The 17276-nt window shown below is 48.0% G+C and overlaps 2 protein-coding genes across 4 annotated transcripts; one reads left to right on the plus strand and one right to left on the minus strand.

Annotated features, from left to right (window-relative positions):
* Nucleotides 1-911: 911 nt before the first annotated feature.
* LOC120700464 (inactive protein kinase SELMODRAFT_444075-like) lies at nucleotides 912-5864 on the minus strand. 2 transcript variants are annotated; one of them, XM_039984717.1, is made up of 10 exons: nucleotides 5637-5864; nucleotides 4684-4911; nucleotides 4315-4454; nucleotides 4121-4215; nucleotides 3000-4012; nucleotides 2634-2794; nucleotides 2321-2397; nucleotides 2076-2223; nucleotides 1560-1709; nucleotides 912-1444 (listed from the first exon to the last, which is right to left on the minus strand). In XM_039984717.1, exons 2-10 carry the CDS (start codon nucleotides 4889-4891, stop codon nucleotides 1247-1249), a joined length of 2190 nt encoding a protein of 729 aa, XP_039840651.1. In that variant the 5' UTR covers nucleotides 4892-4911; nucleotides 5637-5864; the 3' UTR covers nucleotides 912-1246. The 2 variants fall into 2 exon arrangements, with proteins under 2 accessions (XP_039840651.1, XP_039840652.1); XM_039984718.1 differs by lacking the exon at nucleotides 5637-5864 and having other exon boundaries at nucleotides 4684-5022.
* A 6611-nt stretch (nucleotides 5865-12475) lies between these two features.
* On the plus strand, nucleotides 12476-15298 carry LOC120700469. Of its 2 annotated transcripts, XR_005685899.1 has the most exons (8): nucleotides 12476-12701; nucleotides 12877-13197; nucleotides 13306-13449; nucleotides 13561-13650; nucleotides 13759-13799; nucleotides 14232-14321; nucleotides 14509-14618; nucleotides 14898-15298. XR_005685899.1 is itself a non-coding variant. In XM_039984728.1 (7 exons), exons 1-7 carry the CDS (start codon nucleotides 12610-12612, stop codon nucleotides 14547-14549), a joined length of 819 nt encoding a protein of 272 aa, XP_039840662.1. In that variant the 5' UTR covers nucleotides 12476-12609; the 3' UTR covers nucleotides 14550-15298. The 2 variants fall into 2 exon arrangements, 1 of the variants encoding a protein (XP_039840662.1); XM_039984728.1 differs by having other exon boundaries at nucleotides 14509-15298.
* Nucleotides 15299-17276: the final 1978 nt, after the last annotated feature.

Genomic DNA, 17276 nt, shown 5'->3' on the forward strand with positions numbered 1-17276 from the left:
TCATCAACAACACGGATCTGCTCATGGCGCAGGAGCTCGGATGCGGAGAAGTCGTCCGTCGCCGAAGCCCCACCTGCCGCCGCCGCCAGTGGGACTGTGGGAGCGAGAGCGGAAGCTGGGGGCGTGGAAATCTGGAGGAGACGGATCCGGCGGGTGCGGGGCACGAGGCAAGCCGAGGTGCGCACGGCGGCACTGGTGCAGGCGGCGGTCACCGCTCAGGAACGTGAGCGCAGTTCGCGCGACGGCCGGGCGGCGCAGGCAGCTAGGTTCGGGGCGGCGGCCAGCAGCAGCTAGCGCACGCGAGCGCTCGGGCCTCTTGTTGCCTGGAAGTAGCTGGGCGGCACTAGAGATGCGGGAGGATTGGAGGAAAGAGAGATTGAGCGAGAAGGTCAAAACGATGGTTTTTTTCGCCTTTTGACGAGAGGTGACGGAAGGGGATCAGAATGGCTGGAGATAAGAGTCTTCAGCTTGATGGGCTGCGCAAGGCAAGGCAGTAGTGGGCTGGACTGTAATTGCAAGAACTTATTGTAGGCCTTCCACAATTTCAGGTTTTCGTGTAATTCGGGTACCCGATATTAAAATCCGAATTACTCGTAATAATTTCGGGTACCGTGGGTTGAAACCCGAATTAGCGTTCAAGTTTTTCGGACTCGGATTTTTCGGGTTCAGACTCGGGTTTTTCGGGTTCGGGTAATTTGCCCACCCATACTGATGGTGAGAAAAAAACTTCTCCCTCCACGGCCAGTAGCATTTCAGCTTTTCATCCGGACGCGTGAACTGAATTTGTGCCAAAACTGTTTGAGATCACCGAAGGGCCAAAATGGCAAAAGGTGAATACGCTGCTGAATGCTGTATACCAACAGAACATCATTATATTAACCAATCATTGATCACTTTGCATAGTAATGGACTAGTAACAGGTAAAAGGTCCATTGGCTTGTTGGTGATCTAGTTTCTGCACAGGTGCACAATAAGCCACGAGATTCCAATTCACTATAAAGCAACTAAGCAAGCACGATAAACAAACATACATAACCTCTCTCCTCCATCCATACACAGATATGATCAGGAGCTACTGCTACTGCTGCCATTAGTCCATTACCAATCCAGAGCTCATGCTCCGACTACCATTTCCGGCCACTATAGTACTATACACAACTTAGTAGCAAAAAGGTCAAAGAAAAAGCAAGAGAGAATGCAGAGACCACTACACAAAAAAGGACTAGATATAATACAGATATGAATGCTAGTATCTGTGAGACAAGTTGTGCCCATCTTGACCCCAGGGACTTCTAGCGGTCTCGTTAGCACGCTGGGAATCATGTTGAGCCGGGCTCCTCTGCTCATGGTAACGCTGGTGCTCGTTTGGCAGCCGCCAGCTCCTGCTCCCAGCATCGCTGCTTGAATCCACCATCATGTCACCACCCTCCAGTATGCGGAGAACCTTCAGGCCATGTCAAAGAAAAAGTATAAGCACATAGAATGCTAGTATCAAGATTTCGTACTTGGCGATAATGGAGACGAAAGAAACAACACTGTTGATATTGAGAATGACTAACATGGGACATGCGCGGCCTCAAATGAGGGTCACGCCTTATGCAAACGTTTGCTGCATGCAACATGCAGTAGACCTCATTTTCGCAGAAGCGGCCTCCTAGGCGTGGGTCAATCAGCTCATCGATTGCATAGTCTTCCAACAAAGGTCGAGCCTGTTACAAGCAAATCAAACATGGTCAGGGTAAAGAGATGACAACACCCACGAATCCGGAAACAAAAGTTGATTTACTCCCAGTTTGAATTTATGACTGGTGAACAAGTAGAAATATAGAGTTAGCTGGTTCCATGCCAGTTAGTTGCTTAACAAAAATTATTAAGTCATAAGACAAGATTCAAACACTCCAGCAAATATTGAGGAGGTTCAACACAGGAAAGGAAGAAACTATCACCACCGACTGACTCGTACCATACATGGTTATACTTATACAACTACAGTAGGATCTTATATTAGCCAGACGTATAAAAATCCAGCATTAACAGACAGGAAACAGTCACAGTAGATGAACTGGTGATCTCACCCATTCTGTTAAGAACTGCTGGCCCTTCGGTCTGTTAATATCCACAGCCTTCCGTCCGGTGACGAGTTCCACAAGTACAACTCCAAATGAGTAGACATCAGCCTTCTCTGTTATTTGCCCACTCTGAGCATATTCAGGCGCCAGATAACTACAAATAGTCAAAAAGAGGATCAGATTTGCGGAATTTCATCTAGTCATACCTGACCATGGATGGCAAAGCGTATATGAGACATCTGAGCACTTACCCAAATGTACCAATGACTCTTGTTTCCACTCCCATGTCTCCATCAGGTTGCCATCTAGCCAGACCAAAATCTCCAACCTGTCACAAAGGTAAAATGACAATTCAACCTCATCATGCAATGACAGTTCAAACTTTTGGTGATGCCAATGAGAATGAAATATTTGGTACAACTTAATGGCTCGCAGAATGTATGCATATTTATAGTGCAGCTTATGTAGAAGTTTTATTTTGCATGATAATAAAAATAATTTTCAGTGTGTTAAAGGAAATGACTCCTTTCGTATATTGTAATAGAGAGCTGATGATGATCATACCAGAGGTTCAAAATCATGTGTAACAAGGATGTTGTTTGGTCTCATATCACGATGGATTATGCAACCAACTCTGCATTCTTCATGGAGATATCTCAGTCCTCTGGCAGCTCCTGCTGCAATCTTTTGTCTGGCAGACCATTCCAGAGTTTCTTCATTACGGCCTAACACAATGCGACAAATGGCTTAGAGAGGTTGAACTCAAAGAAATATTGCACCCTTTTGGCCAAGTATGGAAATCAAGGGAAGAGTATCGTAGCACATCAATAAATGCTTTATTAAGGTACTTGTAAGTTGCTTTCCCCCCTTTTCAAGCTTGTTATTTCGATCCCTTGATGTATTAACTACTGACAATGAAAATGGGCTTACCATAAAGATGTGAATCCAGTGATCCATTGCAGATGTACTCATAAACTAGCAAACGCCTCTTATCTTCAACACAAAAGCCAATCAGCATTACAACATTCCGGTGCTGTGCACAACTCAGAACCTCCACCTCTGAGCAAAACTCGACATCACCTTGGGAGCTAGCAAGTTTGTGCTGCTTGACAGCAATTGCTTGGCCATCAGGGAGGACACCTCTGTGAACAGACCCAAACCCACCTTCAGCCAAGAAATTTGCTTGGGAGAAGCCACCAGTTGCAAGCTCCAGTTCCGCATAGCTGAACCACCGCGGTGGTTTCCCAAATACAGGTGTCTTATGTTGACATATAGAACACAAAGGCGGTGGTCCAGGAGGTACCCTCCTGGACAATGAGACGGCATCTCTCACATTCCCTCTGAAGTTTAAGTCAGACCTGCTTCTGATTGCATTGATTTCAGTCAAGAGATCCAGTTTGGCAATCTTCTCGAGCAAAGAATCTGCTGTAGGTGTCCTTCTAGGGCGATTTCCTAGCAGTCTGGTGGGTGCAGGCTCCTGTAAAATGTCAACCATCCATGGCTTAAGTGATGAGGCTGCTGGAGGGGTCGAAACTTCACTCTCAGAGTCAGATATATTAACATCTGAATGCTGGATATTATCCTTGGTTGCCTCTTTCGTCAAAGAGCTATTTGTATCTGAAGCACAAAATGGAGAAGTGGCAGGGTCAGAGCTTGAGACAGAGGAAGTTCCAGCATCAGTAGTGTCAAATGGAGCTTCTGACTCTGGGCTGCTACTTGGTGTCACGGATGGTCCTTGAATCGAACTCCGCTGCTCATTAATATTACTTGCAGTATTACAGTCTGATGTACTCGGCTCAGGTGGTAACTGTGGAGTTGAATTTGACTCCTTTTCAGGCGATCCCACCAGGTTCAACCGAAGAACTTTGGGCCGAGAACGCTTCATGACTACAATATTGCACTGCAGTTCTTCCAGGCAACGCTTCTCCTCATGCTTCAGCTCCCTGAGCAAGATGGCAAGACAAACTTCAGTTAAGGAATGAGCTATGCAAGAGAAGGGTTACAACGACAGGATGGCGTCAGCACTGAAGAAAGGTAATGTGTGACATTACTTGTCTAGCACAACCCAGCTCGCTTGTGCTCGCTTTGATTCAGTGGCTACGGTACCAGAAGGCAATCCAGATAGAATCCTGACCTTCACATTTATCTACACAACAAGTGACATAAGTAAAAAAAACGAAATGAAATCTTGCTGGCTGAAGATGGTAGAGCCAGGAAATGAAAGGGTGATATGGTGCTACCAAACCTTGTTCGGATCATAGACTTCGTGAAGTTTTAGCATCATCTGGGAGCACAACTCAGAGACGTCTGACTTCTGATTCAATACAGCCTTGTGGCCACTTGCGCAATCCCCCGCAAAGAACGGAAAGCCCCAGAACTTCCTACCTTAAAAGGAGAAGAAAAGAGCACGTATTCAACAAGGACAGAAAATTTGGAAGTTTAGGTATGCAAACATGATTAGTTGGACACCCAAATCGTACTGACATATATAGCTTAATGATACAGTAGTACATTTCAAAGCGTTGTTTTGTACTGCAGTGTTTGAAAGGCAGGCTTGGTAGTACAGAAGAATTGTTGCGGTAGGAAAGCTGAAGAAGGGGTCATATGCATATACCTGAGCTCGGCGGCGGGATGACGACGAGCAGCAGGATGCTGTCGCCGTGCTGGACGACATGCGTGAGCGCCCACACGACGGCCGTCTTGGAGATCTCCCTCGCGGCGGCGCGCACGGCCACCACCACCACGGCACCCGCTCCCGGCCCCTTCTCCGCGGCCCTCTCCGGCTGCAGGCCGGAGGCCGCCGCCGCCGCCTTGTTCCTCATCTCGGAGCGGCAAGGAACTCCTGCCAGCCGGTTCAAATCATCTCCCAGTGAGGAAACGAGAAACAAAACAAAGCACGCCGGACGCCGAAGCGGAGACAGAGAGAGGCAATGGCGCCGCACAGCCGCGCACCCACCGCTCTTCCCTGGCGACTTTTAATGCCCAGGGAAGGAGACGAAGCGAGGGTACTACACAACAGCCACCACTTGGCGCCGCTCGTGTCCGAGGCGAGAAAAAGAACAAGCAGGAAGCAATCAATCGAGGTGAAAAAGGAGGCGAGCCGGGGGGGGGGGGGGGGGGCGGCCCGACGGATGGGGATGCAGCCGGAGGCAAGCAGCGCAGGGTAGGAGGAGGACGCCGAGGCGAGGCCGGCGCTGTAGCCGAGCGACAGCGACGCGGGTGGGCGGCCACACCCCGGACCTGTCAGATCCCACAGTTGTGCGTTGTGCCCCCACCGGACCCGTCTCGCGTCCTCTCCTCCCCCAGCGAATCGAGCGGAGAGCAGTTGGATTGCTCCGAGCGGCTCCGAAATCCGCGGATTGTGCTGCGATTCCGCGGAGAGATTGGTTCGGCCAACGGACAGCGGTAGCGCTGCTTTGCTTGCATCCAGGAGGAACCCAACGGCCTCCCCGGAGCAGAGCAACGAACTGGAACCACGAGACGCGCATTTTCCTCCTCCCGGAGAAACCGAAAGCTTTGTTGTTTGCTTGGTCGTCGAGTCGAGATACACGGAGCAGAGAGACCCACCTCGTCACCTCGCAGAGCGGACGACCGCCGGCAGCCGCCTTGGCAATGGCGCCGCGACGAGCTCGATCGCCTCCACCCGCCGCGCGTTGACCGGCTAGCGCCTCACCGGCGCGAGAAAGAATCTGGCCGTAAACTAGAATTGCCAGCTGGGGAGTGGAGTGGAGACGGCGAGAGAGAGATCAGGAGAGAGAAGAAAAACTCCATGGTCGCGGCCGGTGCGGGGGCGGCCTCCGAGCTCAGCCTGCTATTACTACGGATCACCGTCGAACGGCCAGCTTGCTGCTCGTGGGGCGTGCCCGAACCCCTGCCCCTCGCCGTCCCGGCTATTCACGGCTCTGCCACCGCTGCAGTGACCCTGTGCCAGTGTGCCGCGGTGTCGCGAGAGCACTTGCCACTTTGCCAGGGACGACGTCTGGGACGGCCCCGCGGCCGTCCTTGGTGGACCGGGGGAGCTGCTGACGTGTCGTGACCCTGCGAGAGCGTGAGCTGGCACCCTGCAATGCATGCGGTTGCGGCCAGGGTTTACCTTTTCGTTTTTTTTCCGAATCCCGCCGTTTGCCGGAAACGAAATTTCGGCCGAAATTTCGCCGAATTTCGCTAATTCCGAACGGAAAGAGAATTCAAATTCAAAAAACGAAATTTCGGTGAATTCCGACCGAAATTTCGGTGATTTCGACCGAAATTTCGGTGATTTCGACCGGAAAATGATGTCCGTTGTGATTTTCGTACTGTTCCCGAGGTCAAATGAAAAACTTTTGAATACCAACTTTGTTCAGTTTTTCGAGATCTACAACTTTTGTTTCAGGAACTTTTTCATTTGAGCAATGGTTTGAAAGTTATTTAATTATTTCAAAAACTACCAATTAAAAGTCTTGTCATTTCATGTGACAACTTTCATTTTCTCTCTTAGGCCTCAACTGGACTTTTATTATTCTTATTATGGCGGATATTTCTATAAATTTTTAGGGACATTAGTTGATCCAATTGAAAGTTGTTTTAAATCCAAGACAAACATGATTTGAATTGGTTATCAATTCATGTGACAGTGTTTGAATTTTTTGTTTGATTCAATTTGTATAGAGAATTCCTAAAATGTAGTTTGTATAGAGCGAGGAGGGGTCTGGAGAAATGCCAAGCTGCATCGGATACTAAAAAACTATAAATTCTACCTCATTAGACTACAAATAACCTTGTTTTTCAACTAAAATATAATTTTAGCCTAGCAAATGATTTTAGATTTGAGTGTGTTCTAGTCCTATTTGCTCAGAAGAACACCTAGTTTTTTATCATATTTTTTTCGAATTTTTTATAAATATTTTTGAATTTTTAAATTTGAAAACAAAAAATGGTGAAAAATACCGAAATTTCTCTTCCCGGTAACTAGCGAAAACGAAAAAAAACACCGAATTTCGGCGAAATTCGACCGAAAAATTTAACCCTGGTTGCGGCAGCGGCAGCTCAGCTGCTCAGGGTTGATCTTGGCCATGTTCCTAGCACAATTTGTGTTAGAAAACTTTGACGATTAATTATTAGTATTAAATAAATGCAGTTTGTAAAATTAACTCCATAACTCTTGCGTTAGAAATCATGAAGAATCTAATGAGGTCTTTGACCGCGTGTTTAGAAAATGGTTATTGTAGCATTACTGTAGCAATTATCAATTAATTAATATCATTAGATTCGTCGCGAAAAGTTACACTCTTTTCTAAAAAAAATTTATTTAGTACTTCATACGTGTAAGATTTTTTTCCGAAAAACGGCGTGCTAGAAAGTAGGATGATCCAAACAAGGCCCTTGTAGGTTTCACGGAAGTGGCACGAGAGGAGGGTGTGGTGAGGCCGCGGCCAACGTGCCAGCGAGGCCCTCCTTTGTAATGTTTACCTGTACTTGCAATAGTAACATGAGAGACCACGGCTCCATCTCAAAGCATGATGATGATTGATCGAAAAAACAGCTGAAGTTGAAGCTACTAACTATTGGTATTGGTATTACTTTTTTTTACCGTATTTGTAATACTGGTCCGTAGCCAGTATAGGTTTCACAAAGTTATCGTTACGGTGTTAGATTACCGAAGAGGTGAGCTACACATTGTCCCATGAGATTGATCCGTTTCTGACTGGAAAACACTCGGTGACTACACAATCTCTCCCTCTCGCTCTCGGAAGTGAAAAGGGACTTCTCGACAACGAATTGTTAAAAGGAGAGTTGATGCCTAGAACGACTGAAGAAATGACCGGAACGTTGAAGTTTTGAAGTAGGCTCCTACAAAGGTAACAGCACAGCGTGGAGCGACATGTCAATATCTCGATGAGGTGACGACATACCAGGGAAGGGGGTGAGGGGAAAAAGGTCGTAAATGCCAAGCACAAGATGCTGGACGGTGGACTGTTTAACTGTAGGCGCTAGCCTGATGCCCGGCCTAATGGAAAGGAGACACGCAGCGCCTGACGCTGACTCGCTGTGACTGTGACCATGAGCATGCTATTGCCGGCCACGGGCAGCTGGAACTTGACACACAGACACACACTGTGGTAGTCAGGGGATCCCAATCAAATCAAATCCACTTTTACCTTTTTTTCTTTACACACGTTTCCCGCGCAGGCCGGGGCCTGGGGGGGGGAGCTTGGAGTCATGGAGCAGCATGGCCAGTGGCACTGCAGCGTAAGACTGTACATAGCGAGAAGAGCAAATGAAGGAGTAAATGTACTGTTTGGCACTGTAGATGTACTGTTTGGCACTGTAGACAGAGGGGGCGTGGAAATCGAGGAGGAGATGCTCCTGAGTTTGCTCGGCCCGTTGTGGACGGCCTAAATAACCCCCAACCCAGGTGGGCCTTCTCTTCTTCTTCGCGGCGCCCGCCCCCGACAGGGGCGCTTCAACTGCAAGAGCAAATTTGCTCTTGCCTCGTTTCCCACGCCCTCTCTGTCTACAGTGCCAAACAGTGCATCTACAGTGTCAAACAGTAGATTTACTCCTCCATTTACTCCTATCGCTGTGGACGGTCTTACTAACCTGACGGCTGACTCCCAGAAAAGAAAAGGAAAGGCGTCTGAATTCGATGCGTTTCGATGGGGGGGGGGGGGGGGGCGGGCGGGCAGCTTTGAATTCAACTGCTCGTCCTCCAACTCCAAATTAAAGGCCCCTTGCGTTCAATCATGGCGCTTTGCGGGCTCGCCTCGGCGACCGCGTCCCGGGGGTGTTTGAAAAGAAATAGGGAAGAAATATTTGCCTTCCCCGCCGCCCGTCCCGGTTCCAATTTTTATTTTCTGGCGCAAAATCAACTCACTACTAGCAGCATGCAAAAAGGCCGTGACGGCAAGCATGCAGCGACAGCAGCTGCTGCTTTGCCTTTGCTATTCAAATTAAAGATGGAGTACTTTTTTAAGATTAAATTAAAGATGCACTTCTACTCCGATCCACTCTTGTAGTACCGTTACTAGGTTCTTTGATTTGGTCATTGTGATTGGTAGGCTGCCCTAAGAGCAGGTATTATAAGAGACTACAAGTCGGTTGGGATCCGACGTGGGGAGGAGGGAGAGCACGAGCGGGCGGCTGCTGAATCGCCCGGCGAAGAGGCTCGCGCTCTCACTGCAACGCATTAAACGCGAGCTCTGCGATTGGCTGAGCTCGGGCTCCCAGCCCGTAGCGGGCTGGGACCATAAAACTTGCTCTAAGACTAGCCAGGCTTCCATACTGCATACCCTTTTGTTTGGTAGATTGGTTAGAGTAAGTATTATAAGGGGCTGAGAGCTGACTGGATCCTGCGTGGAAGCAGGAGAGAGAAGGGAGCCGACGTCTGGCAAAATGCCTACTTAAGCGGGCGGAGAGACTGCGCGGCTCCTATCATTGGTGGTTGCTGCCTACGACGCATTGAATGGCAACAGGGGCCACCACTATCAGCCGGCAGTAAGCGAATACTATTGCCCTTGCTCTTAGAGTCTCTTAGATTAGGTATTATAGAAGGCTGAGAGCTTACGTGGAGGAGAGATAAAACAGGAGAGAGAAGGTGGTGGGCGGTTGCTGAAGCGCCGGCTGAGGCGGGCTGAGAGGCCAAAATGCTGCTGCCATTGGCTGAAAAATACTGCTGCGCATTAATTTCCAATGGGGCCCGCCACCATGGAGCCTTCTCCCAGCCCGCTGCCGGCGTTTCTTATAAAACTTGCTCTTAGCCAGCATCCGGGTATGCAATTGGACTTGTACTATCTGCATAATCGAAAACGCAACTAAGCTGCATCTCCAGCAATACAAGCTGCATTGCGCTAGCACTGGTCAAGCTGCACACCGTGTTCAGATCCACGATGAAGTCCATCTAGCGATACAGCCAACCAAATACACTTTATGCTGGCCGGATAGACTTATACAGTCAACCAAACAAGACCATACAACACTACCTTAACCTGGTTTCGGCTGGCCATGCATAACTGTAACCTAGGCTAAGAGTAAGCTAGGTAACAATCACACCCTAAGTATAGTGTACGCTTTAGTTGGGAGAGAGGTATGCCATTGCCAATATGAGCAGGCTACCATGCAACCGAGCTGTGTGTGTGCCCCAACCAAGTCCGTTAGATCCAGGGCACGAGCCTTCATTTACGGGGATCGTATCTACTTCGTCTTCTCAGTCGAGCCCCCAGCTCAGCGCAGCCTTGGACGATGGCCTCATCTCATCCCGTCCCGTGGGGCCTGGCCTTCATCTGATTGCATGGCGTTCCCGTGCATGTGAATGAAAGTGTAGCAGAACAGCAGAAGCTGCTACGGCTCACTCCACAAGTCCACGTGTACAGGAGAGCTATCCTATTCAGGACCATCGACGGAAAGGTACCGAGAGTACTAGTGTGTCAGTATGTGTCAGCTAATCAGCGTTACCTGTTACATCAGGCATCAGCTGCTACCAGCAGCTTGTACGAAATGCATGGACGCTTTGCTTGGATGAGGCAATAGCGTCACCCAACGCTCTCGGGATCGAGAGGCCTCTCCGGCTCTCCCCTTCAGCCCAGACCCTGCCACCCGATCCAGCCCCGACCCCGCCCCGCCTGCCGCACCCCTCGCCGGCGATCGCCGCCCTCGAGGCCTCGACGCCGGCGAGCGCTCCCCTCCTCCCGCCCCCTTTCTCTTCAAGCAACACCAACACCCCTTCCCGGACCAGGTCATGCAGCTACCAGGCCGATTCATAGATGGGATGGGCCAAATAACACCAACAGAAGGTCCGAGTAGATTCCGGGCCCAACCAGGTTTTCAGCCTTACGCAGCTATTTATTCGTTTTCCCTCTCTGCCTCCAGGTGACATCACAATCACAGCACGACCATGGCCGCTCGCCATCGTTCGCAATCACGAAAGCAAAATTCTTCTAACTCGCCGGCCGGAGTCAACTTGTTACCGTTTCATAGGTTTATCCTATTAACAATATGTAGAGGGGGGAGGGGACAGAAAGCACTAGCAAACTGAATTGATCCGACATGATGCCTCTAGTCACGTCGAGTGGAAAAACGACGGTGAGCAATGAAAATGCCAGTGCCCTGGACCGATAGCAATAGCATATGCTTATCCACGATGGATTTCACAAAATCGAACAAAAATATGTGCTTTCTGAATACATGCAAGACTTGTTTTACTTGTTCATCAATCCAAAGAGATATAAATATTAAATAAGCCTCAGCCATATAGTTATATTCTGAATTAGCACGTGATCTCCCACCAATCCAAAGAGATATAATATATCGATGCAGAGAATGATTTTTTTTTGGGTAGGCATCAGGTCTCAGGTAGTGCATTAACACACACTAGAGTATTTGACCCCCAAAAATACAACTAAATACAAGTATGTCATGAATGTGAAGTCAAATTGCACATATTTTGAGTATGTCATGCCCTTTTTACAAAGTAGAGGTCAGGACTCAGGACCCAGGAGCAGGTTTGGCTTGGACACCGGCAACGGCAAGGGGCGGCGGCTGCCACGGCCAGGGCTGCGGGCTGCGGCTCTCTGCCCGCAGGGCGGATACTTCATGGCGCCGGCCTAGGTTACGAACGGTGAAGAGAGGGACGATCGGGAGAAGACAGAAGGATCCGGAGACGATTCGGACGTGCTGGTGTGGTGCCAAAAAAGAAAACAAGAATCACTTATTTGGAGTCCGCAATGCTGAATCTGCGGGTGACCGTAACATACCCCCTCCAGCGGTCGATTTTTTTCCATCCACGTGCCTTATCCTCCGCGCTCCTCCTCTCCTTTTCCACTGCACACGGTCTTCCCCCTCCCTCCCATCTGGATCTCGAGCCATGACGCCCCCTTCCCCCTTTCCTTCTGCTCCATGCGGCCTGAGAGGGGGCCCGGCGGGCTGGCGGCGGGAGGCCGCACGGCGGGACTGGCGAGTCGGCGGCGGGGCCGGGGCGGGAGGCGCGGCGGACCTGCGGGGCCGGCGGCGCGAGCCGGTCTGGCGGCGGGGCGCACCACCAGCGCCGCCCCCTGCCCAGATCCAGTTTTTTTTCTTTTTTTTTGTTCTTTGCATACAAATTTTTTTAAAAAAAATAATAGCCGAGTTTTTTTTATTTGGATGTACATTTTTTGTTTTTCTTCCATTTGATAAATTTCTCTCTGTCAAAATTTTTCTCGTAAATTTTTTTCATCTCACCAATTTGTTTCTCGAAATTTTTTCTACCCACCAAATTTTCACTTAAAAAATTATTTGACTCATAAAAAATGTTTGAATTTATTTTTCTCAGAAAACGACAATTTTTTTTCTAAAAACAGGAAAATTTACTGTCGAAAAATCAACCGTAGGAGAGCCTCCCGTACGGTTGCAATCCCCTTTGGAGTCACATGGCCGCCCGCTCGCCCCTTCCCCTCTCTTCCGGCCCGAGGTCTTCTTCGACCCAACCAGCAGGCCCTGGACCCAACCAAACCCAAATCACCACGAACACGAACACGAACACGAACACGGAGACGGAGGGAGCAACGATCGTCGCCGGCAACCGGGAGGGATGAATTCTCAGTCTTCCCCCGTGGTTCTGCTTCACCTCCGCCGGTTGGATCGCTTCTTCAAGCGCCAGGGCCTCCACAGCATCGCCCATACGTACGACCGCCTGCCCGCCCGTCCCCTCCCCTCCCTCCTGCTTTGATTTCTTCCGTCGAGTTTCTTTTTGTCAGCTCGCTGCGATTATTGCGTCAACATTGCCGTCGCGGCGCGCCGATCCGTAGATTCGAACCGGGGAGTTGATTTCTAAATGTTTCTAGATGGACTTTTTCAGGCTCGAGAAGGAGTCCATGGTGTACTTCGACACCGCGCATCTGCAGAAGCTGGTGAAGGATGGGCGGTGGGAAGCCGCCGGAACTTACCTGAAAGGATTCTCGCCTCTCTGGGAGGGGAAGGGCGCAACCCAGCACTACACCTCCTTCTTGCACAACATGCAGCACCACGCTATGCTTGCTTTCCTCGCCTGCCGCGGTGAGGAAGGTGGCCGCGGCGCCAGCTCGCTTTTCTGCTCCAGTGATGATGCCTTCCGCAAAAAGTTCCCCGAGATTGCCGAGCGCAACGACCTGTATCGCTCCATGGCCTCGGCACAAGCCAGGTACCTACTACCTAGGCTACCTGATCAACCAAGCACTAGCTCGAATGCAGACGATTTTCCAGGTTGAGTTCTTATGAATTGTAATGGCTCTGATTTGTGCCTGTGCAGGGCATCCGTGAACTGGGAGGACATAAAGCTCAGAACCTTGGAGGAACTGCAGGAGTTGCTTCATCTTCATCCTACCGTCAAATGCAGCTTACGAATGCGAAAGCTGCAATGCACACCCACGGCATCAGAAATAACCCCCCTTGGGTACCTCTCTCAGTCTCCTTTCAACTTCTTCGCCCTTGCCCTGCTCAGCAAGAGGCTTCTCTCTTAGCCCTGTCCAGTCATGCCTTACACGAATGTCTTCCACATTGCCAGTTTGCGGGGGTCTTGGAGGCATCGAAGGAAGAGAGTGGAGCGCAAACCAGCATATGAACTAGCACGTTCCCTTCTACAGAAGAAGAAGAGGTAGCACATACAAATAGATTAGCCAACATATTATCAGAATTTTAAATAGTTGCATTTTTTTCGCCATCAGTATGCCTCTGTGTAAATGTACCTTTCCGTCATATGCAGGCTTCCCTCCAGTCGGCAGACAGATCAGCCCGGTGACTCAGGTCAGCATTCAGTCCCTTCATATGCTTTTAGTAGATACTTGTGTGGTATATTGGGTACCTTTTTAAAAAAGGGAGACACTGGGTACCATACTAGATGTTTTCTTTCCGAATCTTCCACAGTTTTCTTCTCCATGAAAGCTTTAGTTTAGACTCTCATGATCAATTATAGCATTGTTTACTCAATTTTCACGGCTATTATGTGGTGTAATTTTTGTTTGAATCTTGTTGCCAACATTTAAATTGGAACCTTTTAGGACCATACGTCATCTCCTTGTGCTTTTTTTTTGTTTTATCTCGTTATTCATGGATTCTTGATTTCAATGCATATAATCTGAGCCCCTGCTATCCTTGTCTTGTCATATGCGTACACAATATTTCTTCTACTTTAGAAGTATCATCTTTGGTTTGTAACTGTAACACTATGCTCTACAGGTGTTCCAAGTGCTCCAATTTTGGAAGCTATGCTGCCTACATCAGAAAGACCAACTAAAATTATTTCGACAACTCCAAATATTAACACAGGTAAAATATTTGAATATTCATTGTTCTGCAACAATGAGAATTCATGTGCTCTGTTTTTTTGCACCTGAAAATGAGATAGCTCAAATGTCTGAAATAAGTTACCATAAAGGACACGCTTGTGCCTATGCTGAACCAGTGATCATGAACCTTACCCATTGCATGTAATTTATGCGGTTGTCTTTGTCAGGTATGAAGCATTCAAGACCTTATGGTGCTCATTTTCCATAAAATTTGGAGCAAGTTTTTGATTCACAAAAGGGTGCAAAGAGGCTACAGACAACTGGAGAGTTTGCTGAAGTAAGCCGTATCTGATAGCTGCATGTGTAATTTTGAAAACCTCGAATGGATAGGGATACAAGATGCATTCATCTTCTATCTGTAGTTCTATGGTTTCCACACTTAATATTTTTACTGGTCGGAAACCTGCTTTTTTTTCTTAATCAATTAGTGTGTTCATCGTAGAATTATACAAGAGTTCTAATTTGGACTTGCCAGCAGGCACCATCATCTGTAATTGAAACTTTCGATAATAGTAGGAATATAGGATACTGATATATGATTTCTGGTCTTGTACAGGAAGCAAAGTTGGATGTTTTGGTCCTCTGTTCACTCGAAATGAGAAAGCCCTTTTTGTTACCATCAAAGATACTATATATGGACTTTCTAGAATACACTCCTATTCTCTTTGGCTTCCATAAATCACAGAAGAAGCTGTCCCATTAAAACTAATCCTTTCTCAGCAACCTAACAGGGGTATTAAGTGGTATTCTACCTTGAATACCCTGTTTCTTCTATACATCAGAGAAAAAGTAGAAGAAACAGGGTATTCTAGGTAGAATATGTGGGTCGACTAGTAGCTAAAACCGGGCCTGCTTGCTTTTTTCTTGTCTACACTCATATGATCTTGTTGAATTGTAAGTTTGTAACAGAAATACAATTCGTTTAGTGTTTGAATTGAAAGTTAATTCTCAGTAGTATGAACCACGTGCATTAATAGTGATACTCACGGAAATGCGCAACCATAAGCTGCACTAGATTGCCTTCCAGAGGTGGATGATTTGGTGTCTGATTCAATTCTTATTATCCACTCATCTCTATTTAGGATTACTTGACAATACTTGTGTCTTTTGGGGGCAGCTATGCAGTGAAAAGTAACTTTTATGTTTTCCTGATTGGGGCAACCCCTAATCAAAGCTCTTATTTCCCAAATTTACTTCCATAAGCGATTTGCAAGAGTTTATTTAAGGTACGTGTATCTATCATGGCAAAGAAGCCCTTGTCATCTGCAAGTTGGGACTTTTTGTCTGATCCTTACCAGCTGCTATGTTGTCAACATGTGCATTTAGGTCTAACTCAGGAATTAGAGACAACGTTTACGTCTTCCTGTCATTGTTTTGGTGTTGAGTATGATGTTACAGAAAGATCCAGTTGCTGATACTTGTAGAGGGCTGTGTTTTGTTGATTTATCCTTTTTTTTATTTTGGTGATTGCAAGTACTTTGTTGAGTTGACGTCATTTTCAAACTAAAGAGATGTAGGGACTTATGCCAGCGTAAGTGACTCACAGCCTTCAATCTTCTGTTCCCTTTTCAGCCCAGAGATGCATCAGCATGAGCTGTTGCATTGGAGTATTGGGCTGATTGAAAAGCAAGGAGGGTGGCTGTGTCAGCTGTGGTGCAGAGCTATATGCGCGGCAATGGCCGGAGACTCCAAAGCTCCAAAAGCAGGGTTAAGGCTTAAGGGTTTCATGGCATGGTAGACCTGGATCTCCCCCCGCGCCCGCGTCGATGTATTAACCGTTGGCCCATAAACCAAATGGCCCAAGGCCGGCATCCTCCTTGCCCCCCTAGTGTCAGTGCTGAATCTTGTAAGACAAAGGTTTTAACCGATGAATAGCGGGCCCGTAAAAATAAGCGCGTGAATTATATCATGAGAAAATAATCGACGACACCGTGTGACGTGAATCGAAGGGAGAGCATAAAGCAACGGAGACGAGAAGCATATCATGCAAAGGAGGAGGCAACCCAGTTGTCAATAGATAAGTCGAAGTCTGAGAAGACTCTCCCCAAACAGTATCATATACTGTATTACCCGTAGGCTGGGTGGGTCTATCCTGCATTGAGCCTAATAGGCCCACAGCTATCCAAGCAACCAAAGAGTTCTGGCGATTTTTTTATTTTTACATTTTTCAATTTCGTTTTTTACAAAAATATATTTTCGTTTTCGAAATTTACATGTATATACCCCGGCTTCCCTGCTGCCAGGCGGCCGGCACCTGATCGCCCGGCTGCAGGGCGGGTTTTCTACAATTTTCAACGATGAAAATTTACGCGCCGGCCCCTGGAGGACCGGTCGCCCGGTAGCGGGGCGGGCGGCCCCAGGGCGGCCGGCTCCCCCTCCCCTATTTGGCGACATTTTCTTCACCGGTAATGACAACCACGTAGTGTTGTGTGGTTCTTAGTTCCAAGGCAGCTTTTCGACAAAATAATAAATCAACCGCAATCAACGCTGCTCTTTTCCTTTTTCAGGATGCACCCAAAACAACCGTTGACAAACTCAAAATTGCACGGGAATGGCTAGACGAACATCCACTTGTTGGCCGTGAGTTGGATTTATTACTCTATTTTCGTTTGAACGTGGCCCGTTGTCATGGGGTGTTGTCCATGTGGGGGATATCTGGTGTTGGCAAATCATTTCTTGTCAAGCACTTATAACATGGTGACTGCACTCGGGACACCAGATTGGATCAAGTACGGTTGGGTGAATGTATCCCGTCCATTCAATTTAATGGACCTCTCATGGAGCTTCTTTTGGGTGGTTCTCTCCAAGACGGCATGTCAGTGATGCAAGACCCGATTCAGGGGTGCCCATGAATATCTACTTAATCATCGATGCATAGTTGTTATCGACGGTACGGTCTGCGGTCTACAGAAGAATGGGACTTGATAAAAGCTGT

This window comes from Panicum virgatum, chromosome 3K (genome assembly GCF_016808335.1).
Source record: "Panicum virgatum strain AP13 chromosome 3K, P.virgatum_v5, whole genome shotgun sequence".
Taxonomy (NCBI): domain Eukaryota; kingdom Viridiplantae; phylum Streptophyta; class Magnoliopsida; order Poales; family Poaceae; genus Panicum; species Panicum virgatum.